This window comes from Rhipicephalus microplus, chromosome 9 (genome assembly GCF_043290135.1).
Source record: "Rhipicephalus microplus isolate Deutch F79 chromosome 9, USDA_Rmic, whole genome shotgun sequence".
In the NCBI taxonomy this organism is placed as follows: domain Eukaryota; kingdom Metazoa; phylum Arthropoda; class Arachnida; order Ixodida; family Ixodidae; genus Rhipicephalus; species Rhipicephalus microplus.
In genome coordinates, this window is record NC_134708.1 from 107,520,462 (window position 1) to 107,540,270 (window position 19,809).

At 43.1% G+C, this 19,809-nt stretch overlaps 1 protein-coding gene across 1 annotated transcript; it reads left to right on the forward strand.

Moving 5' to 3' along the window:
• The first annotated feature begins 7,484 nt into the window (after window positions 1–7,484).
• On the forward strand, window positions 7,485–11,962 carry LOC142772323 (uncharacterized). The gene is made up of 3 exons (XM_075874523.1): window positions 7,485–7,877; window positions 9,800–10,007; window positions 11,571–11,962. The coding sequence occupies exons 1-3, from the start codon at window positions 7,485–7,487 to the stop codon at window positions 11,960–11,962; spliced, it is 993 nt and encodes a 330-aa protein (XP_075730638.1).
• Window positions 11,963–19,809: the final 7,847 nt, after the last annotated feature.

A 19,809-nucleotide genomic window follows, 5' to 3' on the forward strand; every position in this document is an offset into this window, starting at 1 on the left:
AAGCCGAGAAGCTGGTGAAGTATGCCACACCGGGCCCGTGGATAAGTAAGGATCTATGGCCAAAACACAGCGCACAATGCTGAAGAAGAAGGAAGAAGTGACATATACACAGCAATGAAGTCGCGAATCACGCCTGGGGTTAACCAAAATAATGCATAGAAAAAAAGAGTGCACAGAAACCACACGACACAATATAGCAGAAAGGCAAAGCTGCAGTGTGCTGGCTGTGCTTAAGAACAGCTAGCCCAAAATGAAAGAAAAGCAGACTTGATGCCTGCTTGTCCTCAGAAAGGTAGGGCTTTGCAGCTTGCTCACTACGTGAAAGACAAACTTTATGCTACAACACTGGCAGGTCTTGTGGCTCTTCTTATCATCAAAAACTTAAGATCCCAAGTGGTTTGCGTCTGGGTGTTGTTGTGATGCTTGCGAGCTAAAATAGATTGTAGTCATCACTTATCCAGAATTGTGGACCTTAATTGGTGTTACGAGAGCGGTATTACAGGGCTAATAAATAGCAGAAGGAAACCACTTTGGCTCATTATTTTTCACAAAGGCTCTACATCGTACGTTATCACTCACAAGCTATATAAAAATAAAATGGCAGCGTCCGCAGCCCCATCAAACGCTACAAGTTTGGGTATTCTTTTGAAAATTTTGATGGGTGAGATGAGGAGGTTGATGAGAAGCTAAAATACGATAAGCGTGATAACGTGAACCGTGCCCACTTTATACTGTGTTCCTTACCCGCTCGAAGACATTTCCACAAGAGGTTTTGTTATCGATATATTATTTGAGCTGGAGAGATAAAGCATACACAGTGACCAAGCGACCCACAGTAAAGTGTACAGTTCGCCCGCATTTGCTACGAAAATAGACAGGATACCCAACATTCTTTTTGAGGTTATGCAAATCACTTCGAGCGAATACACAGCGTCCCTACTCCTCATAGCGGGTAACCAAAACAATGTATGCAACGAATGAGTGGTTAGTTTGGTGAGGCTGTCTCCGCAGTCTTTTGATAGTTTTCCGCTGTGCTGCTACTTTGGCTTGCAGATGTTTAATGGTTTGCCTGTACTTCATTGATGGAGACATTGTCGCTGGCACACAGGAACGCACTGCAATAAACAAAAAAAATGGATGTAAAAGCGAAGAACAACTAATCCCATACGAGCACTTTCCTCGCTCTTTCAGACCCAAGGTGCACAACTTTCTGTGGTGCAAAGTTTTCGATTCCACTACCTAAAAACAAACCATTCACAATGTTGACAATGCACAAAAAAAAATGAAAATCTCTGAGAGCCCACCCTTACATTTTGTAAGTGCACACGTAGTGTCCTTTTGAGGATAGTTTCCTCAGAATGTCCTAAACATAAATTAGCACATTAAAAACAGCTGCAATAAAAGCATAGTCACCATTTTCTCTAGGGCACTCAGACGTGGAGCTGTTGGCGGAGACATCTTCTGGAGGGTCTTGTGAAGCTTGTTCAGTGCCTCGGACAGTGCTGCCGGAACAATCTTGCGAGCGGCCTGCGGAAGTCTCAATATCAATCCACTCTGGTGTTGAAGTGAACATACAACTTACCGGTCACACAAGTTCCTTTTGTGACAGCTGAACGACTGGTTAAGGTTTTCTCCGGCAAGACGAAGTCAGCAGAAATTCTTTCACCAGCTACAAGGGAGCTGCCACCTGCAGAGGTTTGGTCAACAGTCAATTTGGGTAAAAAAAAAAAAAGAAATCGCGACACTGAACGCACCCTGTTTATCGGGACACCTCAATGTGTGGGAGCTGCTTTTTAAAGCCTCTACCGCAGGTCCTGAAGAAATGAAATTACGACAATGTGTCAGTAAGAGGCTTAAAATAACACAAAATGAAGCTCATCCGCACCTTGCAGTGCAGCTTCTGCAGTCATGTCACAGTCACTATTTGAAGCGACGCTCAGAGAACCTGCATATATGTGCAGTTGGTACAAGTTACAAAGCTTGTAGCATGGGGAAACTTAAACAACTCTTTCAAACGCATAAATTGGTAGAACGTGGAAGAAAAGAGAAGGCACCAACAAGGAAACAAGTAATTTGTGATTTTTGGAATTATCAACAGTGGCAGCTTTTACTGATGAAAGGTATACGTACATGTGCACTCAGGCTTGAAGATAACGTGAAATAGCCCTTTAAAGTCTTTTAAAACAAGTTGCGCAGGTCACTACGTGTGCGCTTACAAAATGTAAGGGTGGGCTCTCAGTGATTTTCATTTTTTTGTGCATTGTCAACGTTGTGAATGGTTTGTTTTTAGGTAGTGGATTCGAAAACTTTGCACCACAGAAAGTTGTGCACCTTAGGTCTGAACGAGCGAGGAAAGTGCTCGTATGGGATTAGTTGTTCTTCGCTTTTACATCCATTTTTTGTTTATTGCAGTGCGTTCCTGTGTGCCAGCGACAATGTCTCCATCAATGAAGTACAAGCAAACCATTAGACATCTGCAGGCCAAAGTAGCAGCACAGCGGAAAACTATCAAAAGACTGCGGAGACAGCCTCACCAAGCACCGTCATCGACTTCAAAGGCCCTTGGAGTTATCCGACCGCACGTCACCGAGGAGGTTTTTAAACTTCTTTATGAACATGTTCGCTTGAGGCCCAAACGCAAGGGCAAGCGGTTTCCCGTGTGGTTCAAGAAATTCGCTCTTCACTTAAACTTCCGAGGTCCGCGAGCATACCGATTTCTGGCTCCATATTTTTCTTTGCCCTCCCGGCGTTCATTAAGGAGGTGGCTAGCTAATGTAAAGATGACTCCAGGCATAATTCCAGGAATTCTTTTTTCCATTGCAACAAATACTCAAGCTTGGAATGAACGGGACCGAGTGTGCGCTTTAGTTTTCGACGAAATAGCACTCAAAAAGAATTTGTACTATGATGCTGCAAGAGACGTTGTCCAGGGTTTTACAGATGATGGCACCTATCGCACTTCAACCATCGCTGATCGAGCACTGGTTTTTCTTCTTGTTGGTGTTTCGAGAAAGTGGGTTCAACCGGTTGCCTTTACTATAGTGCACACATCAACACCATCATCTGTTATGCATAACTTGCTGGTGTCACTCATTTTGGAGCTTAGGAGCATTAATATTGAAGTGAAAGCAGTCATTTGTGACCAGGGTAGCTCAAATGTAAGTCTCGCTAACCAACTAAGAGTGACTGTAGCAAAGCCTTTTTTTTAAGTTAATAGTGAGCGGGTGTATTACATTTTTGATGTTCCGTATTTAATTAAAACAACGCGCAATAATGTCCAAGCACACAAGTTATACATTGGGGATGACATCGTTAACTGGTCGCACATTGTAAGCCTTTACCAATTCTCACATGAGTTGCGGTTGCGATTGGCTCCAAAGTTGACAGAACGGCACGTTCATCAGAAACCTTTTTCTAATATGAAGGTCAGCAGAGCAACTCAGGTCCTCAGTGCATCAGTTTCGATTGCTATCGTGGCAATGGTGTATGCGAAGGTGCTGCCTGCCTCGGCCATCACTACAGCTCAATTTTGTGATCGTATGGACAGGTTTTTCGATGCCTTGAACAGCTCGAGTAAAAGAAGAAGTTCGCAAAAGCTGCGGCATGCAATCATGAAAAATGATTCAGAGCTGATTGACTTCCTCCGAGGCCAGCTTCCCTAGATTGCATCATGGCAGTTTCTTGGCAGACGTCAATCACAAACCATCGTAGGTTGGCAAATTACAATTCAGGCAATTTGTCAACTATGGGAAGACCTCTTCGAAAATTACAATTTTGAATACCTGTTAACACGCAGGCTTCAACAGGATCCTCTGGAGAACATATTTGGCCACATTGGGCCAAAACAGGGTTGCAACACCAACCCCAATGTAGCACAATTTATTTGTGGCCTGAAGCACATCTGCATAAGAAAACTCTTCAAGATGTCAGAATATGGAAATGTCGAGGATGATGAATGTGACCTCCTCCAGGAGCAGCTCTCGCCATTCTCCCTCACCAGTGCGTCTCTTGTGGATAATGAGGAGTGTGCACAGCCAGAGCCTGACGACTTTCCCGCTCTAGACGATCTCTCTGAACTTGCGACCAACATTCACTCCCATATTATCGATGACTCCGCTGCATGTTATGTAGCTGGTTTTCTCATCAAACACTTCCTTCGGAATGCATGTGACGGTTCCAGTTGACCACAGTTACTGAAAGACGACAGTGAGACGCTTAAGGGTACCCACCAGTATTTCACAATGCTCAAAGCATACCACGTCCCCAGCAAACTATTTAGGAATCTCACTGTGCCATCAGAAGCAGGTTTTGCATACGTACAACAACTTGAATCTCACTTTCTTGCCATATTTGAGGCCACTGCACATCACCTAAAAGTGTGCGATGTTTTGTATCACCATCTGTCAAGTGTTGGCGATTTTCATTTCTGCTCTGCTGGGTGTCGCGCGAAGTTTCTGAAAATGTTTTTCCGGGTTCGTTTATGTTGGCATGTGCGTTTTGTGAACCGAAACTTAGATAGGGTTAGGTTCCAGTCTTCAATCTCAGGCACACAGGTTGACAAGTTCAAAGGTTAGCAATAAGCGGTGGGTTTACACTAAAGTATTTGAGTTGAGCCGAATCCTGCAATAGCTTTGTTATGCTATTACTTCGTTACAGCAGACTTCATTATGGTCTTATATGCTTATATTCAGTTCAACTGGACTAACCATTCCTTCGTTTCATACATTGTTTTAATTACCGCTATGAGGAGTAGGGACACTGTGTATTCGCTCGAAGTGATTTGCATAACCTCAAAAAGAATGTTGGGTATCCTGTCTGTATTTTTGTAGCGAATGCGGGCGAACTGTACACTTTACTGTGGGCCGCTTGGTCACTGTGTATGCTTTATCTCTCCAGCTCAAGTAATATATAATAAAAAAAACCCTTGTTGAAATGTCTTCGAGCGGGTAAGGAACACAGTATGAAGTGGGCACGGTTCACGTTATCACGCTTTTCGTATTTTAGCTTCTCATCAACCTCCTCATCTCGCCCATCAAAATTTTCAAAAGAATACTCAAACTTGTAGCGTTTGATGGGGCTGCGGACGCTGCCATTTTATTTTTATATAGCTTTTGAGTGATAACGTAGGATGTAGAGCCTTTGTGGAAAATAATGAGCCAAAGTGGTTTCCTTCTGCTATTTATTAGCCCTGTAATACCGCTCTCGTAGCACCAATTAAGGTCCACAATTCTGGATAAGTGTTGACTACAATCTATTTTAGCTCGCAAGCGTCACAGCAACACCCAGACGCAAATCACTTGGGATCTTAAGTTTTTGATGAAGGCGACGCATAACAAAAGCCACAAAACCTGCCAGTGTTGTAGCATAAAGTTTGTCTTTCACGTAGTGAGCAAGCTGCAAAGCCCTACCTTTCTGAGGACAAGCAGGCATCAAGTCTGCTTTTTTTCATTTTGGACTAGCTGTTCTTAAGCACAGCCAGCACACCGCACCTTTGCCTTTCTGCTATATTGTGTCGTGTGGTTTCTGTGTGCTCTTTTTTTATATGCATTATTTCGGTTAACCCCAGGCGTGATTTGCGACTTCATTGCTGTGTATATGTCACTTCTTCCTTCTTCATCAGCATTGTGCGCTGTGTTTTTGCCATAGATCCTTACTTATCCACTGGCCCGGTGTGTCATACTTCACCAGCTTCTCGGCTTCTGCCAACTCTAGCGATGTGTGCGTTGTCTGTATTCTCTCTGTATTTGTTACAATTTATTTGTAAGGCGAGATGCATTTGTTGTCTACCTTTGTCATATTGTGCTTTTCATATTCTCAGACTCTACCTTGCCTTTGAATAAAACATTACGGATACTCTGTCTCTTTGACTGATATATACATTGATCACTCGTTCCAAAAGAAAAACACAAGCGCGATGAATAATACCGTAGTGAATTATCATTACCTCATCTCTTTTTATTATAACTTAATCGAAATAAAAATTACGTCACGACCGATTTGCACAAACCACTGAACAAAACAAAACAGGGAATCGCTAAATCAAAACGACCTACAAAAACTATCCATTTGGGCGATGAATAGTGGTCTGAAATCATGAACTTTCGTCATAGCCAAACGTCGGTTATGCAAAGTAATTCAAAATTTGCGCCAGTGAAACCGAAACAGGAAGCGCACGCCACTTGCTCTCACCAACCACTAGGTGTGCTAGGGTCGATTGGGCCGCTGGGGTCTACGGGAGTGTCCACTCTTAACCTTTATTTCTCTATGAAAACAGTTCCTAAAATACCACAGCCTCTTCTGTTGCGGCCGCTCCGACCACTTCGACGCCGCGTTGTACATGTAAAAAATCGCCCAAAGAAATGGTGCCTACACCGGCCTGCCGAGACGTGGACAGTGCTGTCAGCATCAAGGACGTGGATCCAAGCTTGCCGGCGGCTCAGTTCCTACATTCACGGGACACGTCTTCGGAACGCGGCTTCAGCCTGGGACAGGATAGTAGCATCGGACGGTCTAGCTTTGCCGAATTCGACGTCGAAATGGGAGCTCCACATGAAACCAAGCCAGGGCACACTTCCAGTTCTTGCTCCAGTGAACGCAGTGATGGCCGGGGTAAATCCCAATGGTCCAAAAAACTACGACCCTCTGCCGGCGGGTCGAACAGTGTGTTAAAATTTTGTTGAGAAAGTGCCGGCTGGACACTTTCCAGGACACCGGCTAGAACTATATGCGTCCAGGTTAGCCTTTACTTTTCATAATAGCTTCTACCCTGCATGTTATTAGGGGCGAAGCTCCTTATAGCGGCACCCGTTCATCCCTCGTAGTCGTAGTAGTCGTGTGTAACCAGTCTTACATTTTGACCTCCAAGATGGTACCGGTGGGAGATTTCTTCTGTGCGTTGTTGTACAATAAAGAATTCGCAGAGTGCGCGTTAACCAAAAGCCGAATTCTTCTGTCTACCATTCCCTCCGAGCAGCTACGGTATACGCCAACGCCGAGCCAAGAACAATAGGGAGTTTTAGCTTGTACGTATACTTCTTTACGTTACCGTGTTACCGGTTTACGTTTACCGTGTTACCGGCGCCCGAGTTTTGGCAGCGTTTTGCTACACATACGGGGACCTTTACGTTCGTACGAAAAAGTTTACGTTCGCCGATGATGATGATCATGGATGCACACATATTCGTTTTCTTTTAAATAAAACTTAACCAGCGCTGCGGTGCAAGTATAATAACTTTTAACATGTAAAATTATCAAGTGTTTCGGTGCTATATATTTACCTAACCCATTAAAGTTGGCTGCGTGCAGAAGGCTATAAGGAGCCACCGCATAATTCGTTAAGCCTCTCTGGCTAAGCCTCTCTGGTTGAACGGTCAGCTGCTAGCCGCATTCGCAAAGAAGTGGTCGTCGACATGGCAAAGAGTGTGCTCCAAGATCCATTTCTGGCTCAAACTCTGCCGTAGAAGTACATCGACGATCTACTGATTATGGATCTGCTACAGCCGCAGCCGCGGAGGAACCTTCACGAGAACGGCGTGTTGGATATCGACGCCATCGATGGAACCACGTTTTATCGTAACTTCAGGTTCCACAAAGGCGATTTGGACGACCTGATCGCTGGCCTGCTCATTCCCGGCGAAGTGATGAGTGCGCAGCGCGTCCAAGTGTCAGATCGCGAGGCTTTGTGTATGACACTGCGGCGCCTCGCTTATCCAAATCGACTTTGTGACCTGGAGACGATATTCAACCGCCACAGCTCCGTGATCTCAAGTGTGGTGTCCAAAGTAATGTCTCACATCGAATATTATTTTGGACACTTGCTTGCAGATCTCACGGTCCTTGGCTGGATGAAGCTCCAGAACCTGCAACTGTTTTCACAAGTAAGCATGCAAGTCGATCGATTTTGTGCGAATATCACTTTTTTTTGTACAAAGCAAAGTCGTAACATGTCCAAAAACTGGCAGAATATCCATAGTAGCTGGCGTGAAAGTTGAAACGACAAAATATGCCACGTTTATTTCAATAACTGATTTCGATTTCGTTGCATTGCGAGTCTACTAAATTGGCGATTTTACGGCATAACAGCAGGACGCTGCAGTAAAAACCTTGGTTCAAGCTGGTTAAATTCATTAAAATGCGTCTGTTCGTTCCTCGAAGTTCAAAATGTTCAGTTCGCGTCGCAGCGAGTTTAAAAGATATATTCGCACACGCTGAGAGAATACATCTGTACCACAATTTTGAGCTCAGACAAACATGGGCACATTCCAGCGATCACATTACATGTAAATGTGGCAGCTTGTGCTGTTTTTGCAGCCTGTTTATTCTTTTGCAACCCTGTTTCTACTCTGGAAGAAGACAATTACACACAAAAAACAACAAACAACAGGTCAATGAGACCACAAGAATGCAGTGCAATGACCTCTTGTGCGAATTCTTTCACCGGAAATCCTTGATAAAGTTGTTCGGATCCATCCATAACGGTATTCCGTGTGAGCCATGTATGTAATACAAATATTACCGCACCGGTAACACTTGTTTCAAGAACAAGAATGAAAGTAGAGCACCCATTATGTGAGATATTGGCATCAAACAGCTGTAACACTGAGAAAGGAAATATTATGCTAGCAGACTCATGTGGCAACACACTGAGGCTCATCGAGACTCTGGTCAAGCTGTGCATCTGTGTTGGTTGGTCTCAGCAATAAGTTGGCGAGTTTGATTTCAAGTGAATGCAGTGGAGAAAAAACTTACTCATTTTGAGTCCGAGGGGGAAATTTTTAGCGAGTCTGAATCGGAGCAAGTGCCCAGAGCAAAATATATCTTTCGAGTGAGTCTAAGCAAGCTCCAATACTCTGGCTGGCTTCTCATTCTACGTTTACCTTTATATTTGTTACTAAATCGCTACGGTGCATAATGTTTATGCTTTAAGTACTCCTAATCGTTGGCCTTCTAATGTGACATGAAACATCATTTGCATTTAGTGTCCTTTTAATTCAAGGAGCACAAGTCTAACTGTAAGTTAGGAGAGGCACGCATAATTCACCTTTCAATTTTATTGCATATTGCAGTGCGTCTTTGTGAAATGTTAAGTGAAAATAATTGTCAGTAATGGATTCGACACTGACGCACTGGGCACAGCATGTTCTTGAGCACCAATCTCATGCTGTGTCTGCTTTTATCATTGAGTAAGCTATGAATATGAATGCTTCTAGTAAACTCATAAGTGTGCTTCACAAAAGCAGCAAGCATCATAAACAATAATTGCTACTGCTTTCTCACATATGGTTACTGCTAAAATAAAAAGACATCATTGTTATATTTGGCACTGTTTACCTTTTTGGAATATAGCCTGGTCCAAACAGGGAAATGTCCATGTTTATGTATCAATCCCCCGTTACTGTAACTGCCACTGTGATGTGCACTCCTCTACTGCTAAGAACGTCATTTGTTATTTTGAGTTAGCTTATTCACTGCCTGGCATGAAATGATTCAACTTTTGATGCCCCTTGGAGTTTTGAAAGACAGAGTGAAACTCTGCTTTCTGTTATGGTACGAGTAAAAAGCAAAGTGCCCTCAACTGCGGGTGGTGGAGACAGTAGCGTAAAACCAGTACAAGAACAGCTAGAAGGCAAGTGAGAATATTTCGTTTGGTCACGCTTGTTGTTTGTTCGTGTGTCTCGGCTGTCCATGTCAAGTAAAAGAGCAAGGACAATGTTTTTTACTAAGATTATATCTGAAAACTGTACTTGTGCATAAATGCTATTGGCAGCTGCTTCATCTGTTCTTTTGTTATTTTTTTTAGGCCGTGCACCAGAAAGGTGCTCCACTGAAGAACTGCTGGGGCTTCATAGATGGCACGGCACGACAAATTTGTCGGCCGTCTAAGCTTCAGCAGGAGCACTACTCTGGGCACAAGCGCTTCCATTGCCAGAAATATCAGGCTGTTATGTGCGCCAATGTAATTATTTGCCAGCTAGAAGGCCCATTCAGGGGACGGCGTCATGATGCTGGTAGGTGCTGCGAGTAAGGTTTTGCCTTTGCAGAAACTCTGCTTGTAGCTGTCAAATGGCAAATTGTCATATCACAATCATACCTAGGTCATAACTCATGCGCTAAGAACCTAGCTGAACAGTGAGCTTTTGGTGTAGTGTTATTGTTATTTTTCTAGGGCAGTATAATGTCAGCATATTGAGATCATATTTTTGACTTGCAGACGGCAGGCAGCTATCCTGTGAATAGATATGGCTAAGATCACTGTTAGTGCATGAGGAAGCCTCTGTGGCACAAGCACATAGAACACTGTTTCAGTTTTAGGACAGTCGCTGAAGGAAGCAACCGCAGTAGGTAGGTAGCTGCGATTGCCACCACTCCCCATGCATTGAGAATAAATTACTAATAATATACCACTCACTTGAGTTAGTTCTGAGAAATATTTTTCAACAATATCGATGAATAGGTCTCCTCATCTAAAAGCCATCTTAATGTTTGACCGTGTGGCTGAGTACAACTCCTGGATTTTTTTGTGTGTGTGACCACTGCTTCACAGTCAGCTTAAAATAATTGCATTCATGTAATTAAATGTGATGCCACATGGTCAGTGACATTCCAAAGGGTGTTCATGCACACAGTTGCATGAAGTACAGATTGCTGAGAAAGAAAGCTACTTGATCTTGCATAATCTTTTTCAACCAATTCATCTGTATATATAGTGACTACCAAGATCTTTTTCAACCAATTCATCTGTAAATATAGTGACTACCAACATTGTAAGCCAAGATGCCATTCCAGCTACCAAAGTTTTCGTTTCACAGTACACCAAATTTTGCAATAGCGTGAAACCAGACTTCTCCGCTGTGGAATACAGTCGGGAGGTGAGTGTTCTGATTTCAACATTAACTCAACATTACAGGCCACATACAGGTACTATGTTTGCATCAGCATTCTTCACTCCACTTGCGCTCATTACTAGGAAACCATTGTTCATAGGTCAAAAAGTTCTTTATTATTATTTTCTTATAGGGTTTATGGTAGTGCAGTTAAATATTCTGATGATTACAGTGCAAGCTAAACATTTCTTTGTTACATGCCATGCAAAAAAGTCACACGTAGTATTTTCACATCTGTCACACAATAATCTAATCAATTGCACTGTATACCGTTCCTTAATCGATCTGGTAAATTTAACTTGCCCAAATTGCTTCAAGATCCTACAATGTGAAAAATTACCTCCTTTCTTGGAGCTGGCTTCAAGGAAACTTTGTCCCTTGCAGCCATGTGTAATGAACTTCCCAACTTTTAACGTATTAGCTGAAATATTAGTTAGTTTGCTAGAAAGTTGTTAGATTAGCTTAAATTTCATATGGTGTCAAATGCAGGTATGCAGCATGTCTGGGGAGAAGACACGGTGTAGAGCCAGCATGGCATTCTCTGCCATTCTTTACAACCATGTTGCAACAAATGGACACAAAAAATACTGTCGGCACTGAACCTTGTGTTAATACTGTGCACTGACACTCATGCATCAGCCAAGTACTGGCATAAGAAAACTTGTGACACCTTTTGTTTTGTTGCAGGCATACTGAAAGACACCAGGCTGTACGAAAACATTGTCAAGGTAGCCAGGGGTAACAAATATGTGATTTATGGAGACCCGGCCTACCCATCAAAGCCTCTGCTCCTGAAGCCTTATGGAGGTGCCCGCTTGCAGCCCTACCAGGCGCACTTCAACAAGTGCATGAGCACTGTACGGCAGGCTGTTGAGTGGGGCTTTGGTAAAGTGGCTGCAGACTTTGCATTTGTGGACTTTCACAAGAACTTGAAAGTGACGTGTCAGAGAGTGGGAAGGATGTATAAGGTCGCAACACTTCTCACCAACTGCCGCACCTGCCTGTACGACAGCCAGGTGTCTATGTACTTCGGCCTTGAGCCACCCTCACTCGGTGACTATTTAGTTCCATTTAACTGATGCAATCTTATGCTTTCATTTTATTTCTTTTCAATTTACTGTATTAATATTTTTTTCTTTATACACAAGAACATTTGATTTGTGCAGAAAGTCTAGTGTCGAATGATGTTATGGTATTGTATTCAAGTGCGTGCCTTGATATGACCTTGATATATTGATATGTGGGGTTTCACGTCCCAAAACCACTATACAATTATGAGAGACGCCGTAGTGGAGGGCTCCAGAAGTTTCGACCACCTGGGGTTCTTTAACGTGCAACCAAATCTGAGCACATAGGCCTACAACAATTCCGCCTCCATCGGAAATGCAGCCGCCGTAACCGGGTTTCGATCCACGATTTGCGGCTCAGCAGCCGTGTACCTTAGCCTTTAGACCACCACTTTGGGGCGTGATATGACAGTGGAGGACCGTGAAGAAAAAACTGGAACTGGCGTGTAGAAGCAAACAGAATTAATAAATGAAATCCCACTTGGAGAAAACCACGGCTATAGTTCTGAAGCATGAGAAGAGAGGGAAGCAAATTAAACTGAAAAAAGAAGAACTTGAGGTAGGAAAGCAGCAAGATGACAGGCCATTCATCTCAGTCGTTGGTTTTTCTGATATGAACCAAGGCATCTATTTCAGTCTACCAGAGACCTGAGCACCTGTTGTTCTTGGCTGTGGGTTGCTGGTGTGCTGCTGCTGCTGAGAAAACGTTCATGTGCCCTTGGACTAGTGTAAGCAGTCGGGCTCTGTGCCAGAGCTCAGATTCTGTTGGAGTCCAACAGAAATCTATTGGCCGCAAGATCGAGCAAAGTCGTCGCCTGGTGCATTGCTCTGTGCGTCGTCTGCTAGCCACGTCATGCTTGTATGTGCGCGTACGTCTTGGAAATTTTCAAAGTGTGGTTTGTCCAGCCATGTCAGTGCGAGTGTAACTGTTTTACCTATGCCTATAACGACGTACGAGAGCGTTTTATTTTTCGAATGCTTATGCGTTGTAATAAGATCAGCGAGTGCAACTTTCCAAAGTGCCGTTTATTGTCGTTGTACCCTCCATTCACCAGAATAATTTCAGAGTGGTTGCCGCTTTCTGTTTCAAGCATATCACAAAATGCTCTGGGCATCCTCCCAAACATGAGGACTATTAAATAGTGTATAAATGCAGTGTGTTACTAGAAAGACTCGGTAGCAAAAAAAAAAAACAGGCTCTAGGCCATACATTTGGGTGTTGTTGGTAGGTGTACAATAACAGCACTGCAGTTTATTGATCGTGCTAGGAGCCTTAGTTGTGTTTATTTGACCGTGGTATCGCTACATAGGAATATTACTACCACATAAGCAGTGACACATCGGTACTTAAACTGTACTCAAAACAGAGTTACCGCGTGCAACCGTATGCTTAGATTTAAGAATGCTTTAAAGAAGCCAGGCATTGGAAATAATTCAGACGGCATGCCTTATATGTAATGTCGTGTAACATAACTGAAAACTTCATCTTTGTTACATTGTCTTCAGCGTTTATGTGTCATTGTTAGTGACTGATTGAAGGCAGTAATAATTTTTGTGAAAAAAACATGCTTGTCTCATTAATCAGGCTTTTGTTGTAGCACTGTCATGCACGTAATCAATCGATGAAAGCTTTCTGCTGAACTCCTATATAAGATTTTTATGTTATTACTCGTGCGAGAACATGTGCGTACATGTGGTAAATGCAGTATAGTGTCAGTTCCTGAGCCACTGAACGAAGCGCGGCTGCGAGTATTTGTATATGCGCCGTCGACCGCCTATCCACACTTGCGCGGGTGCGGTGCTGGCACCTATAGCCCGATCTTTGGGAGGTTGCCCGATATGACAAATCCTTGAGCAGCTAGACACCAATGGCTAAGGTACCCTTTATTGGCTGCTGTGCTTCGCTTTAGGCATCTTCTTCATAATCTACCTTGATGAGATCAGCTCCTGTGTCATCCCTTCTCTCTGCACATAACAGTACGTTAAAAACAAAGTAGTGCATAACTGTCTGACACTAGGCATGTAGCTTATGCCTTTCTTCATGACTTATCTTCAGATGAAGGGGTGATTATTTCTACACTGTTATCTTCTGTCTTTTTAGGTGTTATGTGTTCTGGTTTAAGTGCAGTTGTTCTCTAGTGATGTCAGTTCTTCAAGGAGTGTTTAGAAGACGCCTCTGACATTCCAAAAATAACAAAACTTGCTCGTTGTACCAACAGAACCTAACAGCTACTCATGTCTGCATTTTCCCATTAGTCTATTGTAGGATGGTCTGTTGACGGCCGCAATTAAGTTTGGTGAACTACATGTGTGTGTGCGTATGCACATGACAAGGTAATCATGGTGGTGTTATCGGGTCGCTCCACTCCTAAAAATCTCCAACTTTTTTTATGAACCACGACTTAATGAAAATACGGGGATGAGAGCCAGACACCTTGATATGTGGAAGGAGTGAAAGCAACTACCTGTAGCAGCACCCTCTGCCGATGCTCGTGCTCTAAACCCATTTTTATTTATTTGCAACACACCTTAAATGTATTTGGAGCAAAGTTTTATGCCCATTTTGCTAAATATGCAGATATATATATCCATTTTGATGCACATAGCTGGGCAATAATGGTCAGATATTTTGCAAAGATTGCTTGTGCTAAGTCTGCGAAATAGCGAGTGCCAAAAATGAGACACCCAATCAAAGTTACGCACCACGCAGAGTTTCACACCAATGGCACACTTAATTATGCTTGTTGAGGGCTTCTGATGGGACTTCGTACACGACTTTGAAGACTTCTGTTATGTCTGTTTCAGCATATCTTTCTTGTTCACGCATACCCAACACACATAAAAAGGCCCTTAAAATACTTTGTGCCTTTTAGGTTATGCATTTTTAGGATTTGTGGTTACATTGATGTATAATTTGATGGGATGTTTGCAGTTGCATAGATGTATATCTGTTTGGTGCTGAAAGATGTGTATACTTTATGCAGGTTTCTGCAGCTGTGTGAAAATGAAGGATTGTTCAGTATCTCACCCAGTGTCGATGTTTTGAAATAGCATACAGTAGTCTGGAGTAGAAAAATCATTGCCTAGGATAGAGACTCATTGCTCAATCAAAGTCGCAAAGTGTGCATGAAATTGTGACATAAACTTGGTGAAAAAAATATTTGGTTTTATTTTGTTTCACATATTTCATTACTAAAGTCACTACTCCACTGGGGCACTCAAGGTTTCCAAAGCATCTTTGTAAAATTTCAGGTACAACAAGCATCACAGAATGTATCACATGAGACCACAAAATGAAAACTATTTTAGCCGAGCCAGACACGTTGATCTACAAAGTGAAAGCAAGAAGCAACATCTGAACAAGAGCCGGCTAAGCAATATAAATATACTTGAGTTTTTTGTCTATCACATAATTAACCGACTAGATTTATTGAGAACTAGCTCGGGGACATTCAAGATCCTAAGTACATGTAACAAATTTTAGGTACAACTAGTATCACAATAATATATCATGATAGCCCCTGCAATGAAGACACTTTCTGCACAGCCAAAAAATTTCATCTAGCTTTTGACCAAGCTAGGTATGCACAACACCTTAAAAGAAATAGCCAAAGCGCAATGCATTTCGCAGCTTGAATGCATGTCAACCACTACCATAAGAAAACAAACTATGAACAAACTTGGCACAATTTACCACCAGCATGGCCAGAAAATTTATATCTCAGCAAAAATTGGAAACACCGTTGCAGTGGCTAATATTCATGGACACGTGCACCTCGGCTACAACAGAGGCCGACGAAAGGCCAAAGCGTAGGCTTTGATTTGTTTTTTGCATGCTTGTTGATGTGACCGAGTATTGTAATATTGACAAGGGTCACAATTACACTGCCGTAAGAATAGACAGGTTTCAAAGCTGAAATTACATGCAGCATACGCATGGAACATTTGGAAATAGCAGATGAAGTAGCCAAATTGTTGTAGGAAAAAAACATGCACACGAGTGCAGAGTTGGTGTTTTGACAGCATTTGTAGTGATTGCACAGGGTGCGATCAGTCAGGTCAATTCCTCCAATCTAAGCGAGCTTTCTCATTCTTTTTAGTGCAACATCATCCTCCCGGCAAGCGTAACTCCATCCGGGTACAAATCATGGAGCATTAGTTAAGGCGAAGTATATATGGTTTGAGCCTGGCGACACGAACGTCACTATCAGAAGCTCAAAAGCGGAAAGGGCCATCGTCGACCTTTGACAATAAGTATCGGCCACGATCCATTATTAACTGTGGAAGGGTGCTGTGGTGTAGAGTAATATCGGGGAGTAGAGAGTCTTCAACATCTGCTGCACAGCTGGTCGGCATTGCTTGTGCAATGGCGTATCTTGCTGCATAATCTATCATAATGGCAACCCACCTGTAGTGAGAGAGGAAGACGGCACTGCGGCCAACGTGGTCGTGTCAAACTCGCTGCTTTATTCGATTGTCGAAGTGGAGCTGCTGCGGCTGCCACGCCAAAACCGCCAGGCGCGTGAGCTTGTTCTAATCCTCACGCAGCTCGAGCTAGCATCAGCTGCGCGAGAGGCGCAGCGCGGTGATCGAGAAATGACAATGTTAGTCATGCGTATACCCCCCCCCCTCCAGCGCTTTGCGTGATTAGAAGTGTATATAACAAAGAAAGAGACTATGTACGTGAACGACAATCCGCAAGGTGTCCGTTTGGGAAGTCCAGTTTGTCAACATATACTGACCATCGAGAACCAGTGGGCCTCTGGTGGGCGACACTGGGAGTTGTGCAGTGGACCAAAAAGTAAGCGTTCGGTCGCTGTGTTTGCAACACAAGTGGGTGACAAGACATTGGCTGTCGGTTTTCCAGGGTGGCAGCAAGCACATGACGTTTACTGCAAAGCTCCATCGTGGTACCCAGCACATCCACCAAATGTTGCGGGAAGAGTGCAGAGGCACACGAGTGCATAGTTGGTATATTGACAATAATTTCAGCAGTTGTCCAGGGGGTGACGAGTCGCGTCATCTGCTTTCAATCTGAGCAAGCTTCTTCGTTCCCTATATTGCAACAATATTGCACTGGCCCTAAAAAATTAGGTATGCGAAGTTGTCTAATGCAAATCCGAAACAGCAATAAAAAAACTATGCTAAAAGCACGATTCCCAAGGAAGCCTTGGAAATTCTGGCAAAGCGGGTAGAGCCCCAAACGTGAGCTCGACCATCTTGTAGTTCCCCACTCACATCACCACAGAACGTGATATTCTCCCAAATAAAAACGAGACTACACACATGATGGCCAGAGACATGCTGCGCTGACCATGGACATGCCTCTCGTACAATAAGGAACATACCTCATGCATAAGGATAGGATCACTAGCTATAATGAGAAAAACAAAAGCATATGTTAACACAAGAAGGATATTCCCACTGCTTAGTCCCAAAGAAAACAGCAGACAGGCCATTTTCTGGGGGTAGCTCTACATGAACAACTTCCCTAATCCAGTCCGTCTAAGATGGATATATTCGAACAACCATCAGGACGACAAGTAAAATTCGTACCAGCAAGGACGTGCAACACTCTAACACATGTTGTAGGGTTGTAGTTATGTTGCCAGAATGCTTGCAGTTACTCTGGAGACCCTTTCATTGAGTTTGGCTACTGCTCTGCACATCTCAAACTTTCGCGTCTAAATGTGAGCAGTCCAGCAAGCTCACGAGGCGGCTTTGGGGCAAAGCTTTGACGTTTCCCCGTGCGAGACCAAGCCGATATTGCATTAAACCTTGATAGACATTCGATAAAGTTGTATTCATAATGAAAAAATTGGAAGCGCAAACCAACGGGACACAAGAGAAGAGACAAACAAGCCCGTTGTCCCGTTGGTTTGCGCTTCCAATTTTCTCATTATGAATTGAACCAACGAGACACAAGAGAAAAGACAAACAAGCCTGTTGTCCCGTTGGTTGGCGCTTTCAATTTTTTCATTATGAATTAGTACCAACTAGCCCGCCTGTCAACCCTTCTGAAAGTTGTATCCTCTGAACCCTAAAGTGAGAGAAAGAGGCAACATCTGAATCTCGAGCTTGTGCCCCATAGCTAAAATGTCTCAGCCTGAAATAAAATTAGGGAAACAACAAATTCAAAAATGAAGAGGAGGCTGTAACTCAATGAAAGCATATATGCACCTGCAGGCATCATATGAGGTCGGTTAGAAAAGTATCCAAACTTTGGTGGAACAGCAATAACGGGCATTATTGCAGCATTGTAAACCTAAACACCCTCAAAGTAGTCCCCTTGGGACTCTAGAGACTGCTCTTAGAGGTGCTGCCATTGCTGGGAGCATTCTACCACTGCTCCAGTCGCTCCCTCATTTTCCTTGCAATGAAAAACCAATGAGAGCACTGTGCATACCTCACTCACACACTGCATCCCAGCGACTGACGAAATTGCCAGGCGGGAAAAATTCACACGCGCACACGAAGGTTCAAAATCGGCTAATGCAAGCGCGCTTGTTCGAAATTCATGAAGTGCTAGCAAAAAAAAGGGGGGGGGGTCGGAAACTTTTCTAACAGACCTCGTACATTTTCCACTGGCCTTATGTGCGACAGAGGGGCAATGTATTGGCAACAGCAAGCGGCGAACGGGAGGCGCTATCGGCAGAGCTTGTTGAACAGCTAACAGCAAAGCATCATCAAGAGCAGCTGTTGCAGTTTTGTACAACCATAAAATTGTTCATAAAATATGCATAAACCTCCATGTAACAAAGTACGAACATCACCGATACAAATCATCGCATTGAAGGTTCTTCGCATAATAGTTGGTACTTCTATAGCGAAACCCTCTGCTGTGCTATTCAAGTGATTTTATGACTTCTGTATTAGATTACCACACTGCATTTTTTTTCTACTTCAACTCTTTCCAAAATTTAGAAAAATGGAAATATTACCCTTCAACTGTAGTGGCTGGTCTCTGTTGCACGGAAGATGACTTGACAAACGCTAAAACTACATGTTTTGACCACTGGCACTAGCAGATGTTTTAGTGTATTGCCTTCCTTTATCGATTTTTTTATAAAGCGCATGGACATTCAGGTGCTAAATAAAAATGAAACTTCACTCTTAATTTTCTCCACAAATAATTAATTTCCAACTGTGAAACATGGGGTTAGAGTTCTCAAGGTGCAGTTTGTCAACCTAAAACCAAGTCATCGTATCTCTTTAATGTTCATTCCAAGGAGCCATGACGAGCAATTTTCATAATCTGTATTATAAAAGTTGGTCCTTTGCTGTTGACAAATGAGCTGGTGAAATTTCAGCACATTTGGCTGAACACTCAATTTATAATGAGGATTGTTATAAACACGCATGTGGCCGGGTAGCCTCACAACAGTACATGTGAACCATGACGTAATAAGACACTTGCTTTGTGAGCGTATCTACTCCGCCCAACAACTGTTTCATGGTCAGTTGGGGCACAATGGAGCTACTTCAACTTTTGTATGCCTTGGAATTGAAAAATTGAAGAATATGCACTGGCTAAAGTTCGGGAGAAGACAGATCTCCTGCATGAAACACATGACGTCCCACACCCCATGGCAACATAACGGTAGCTGGCAGTGGGCGGAGTTTATAGCTGGAGACTTCTATAGCTCACTTAGCAATTAGATATTATTTTTTAATGTCTGTTTTTCATACATTTACAGGCACAATAGACGCTCTACAATTTTTAGCTGAGAATAGGAGTACGGAGGGTGACCTTGTCATGGCCCCGAATAAGTACATAGTTATGTCGGACTTAGTTACATGGAGGTTTAAACAGATACATCTACTTATTTATGAATGACTTTATGATTTCAAGCTGCGCT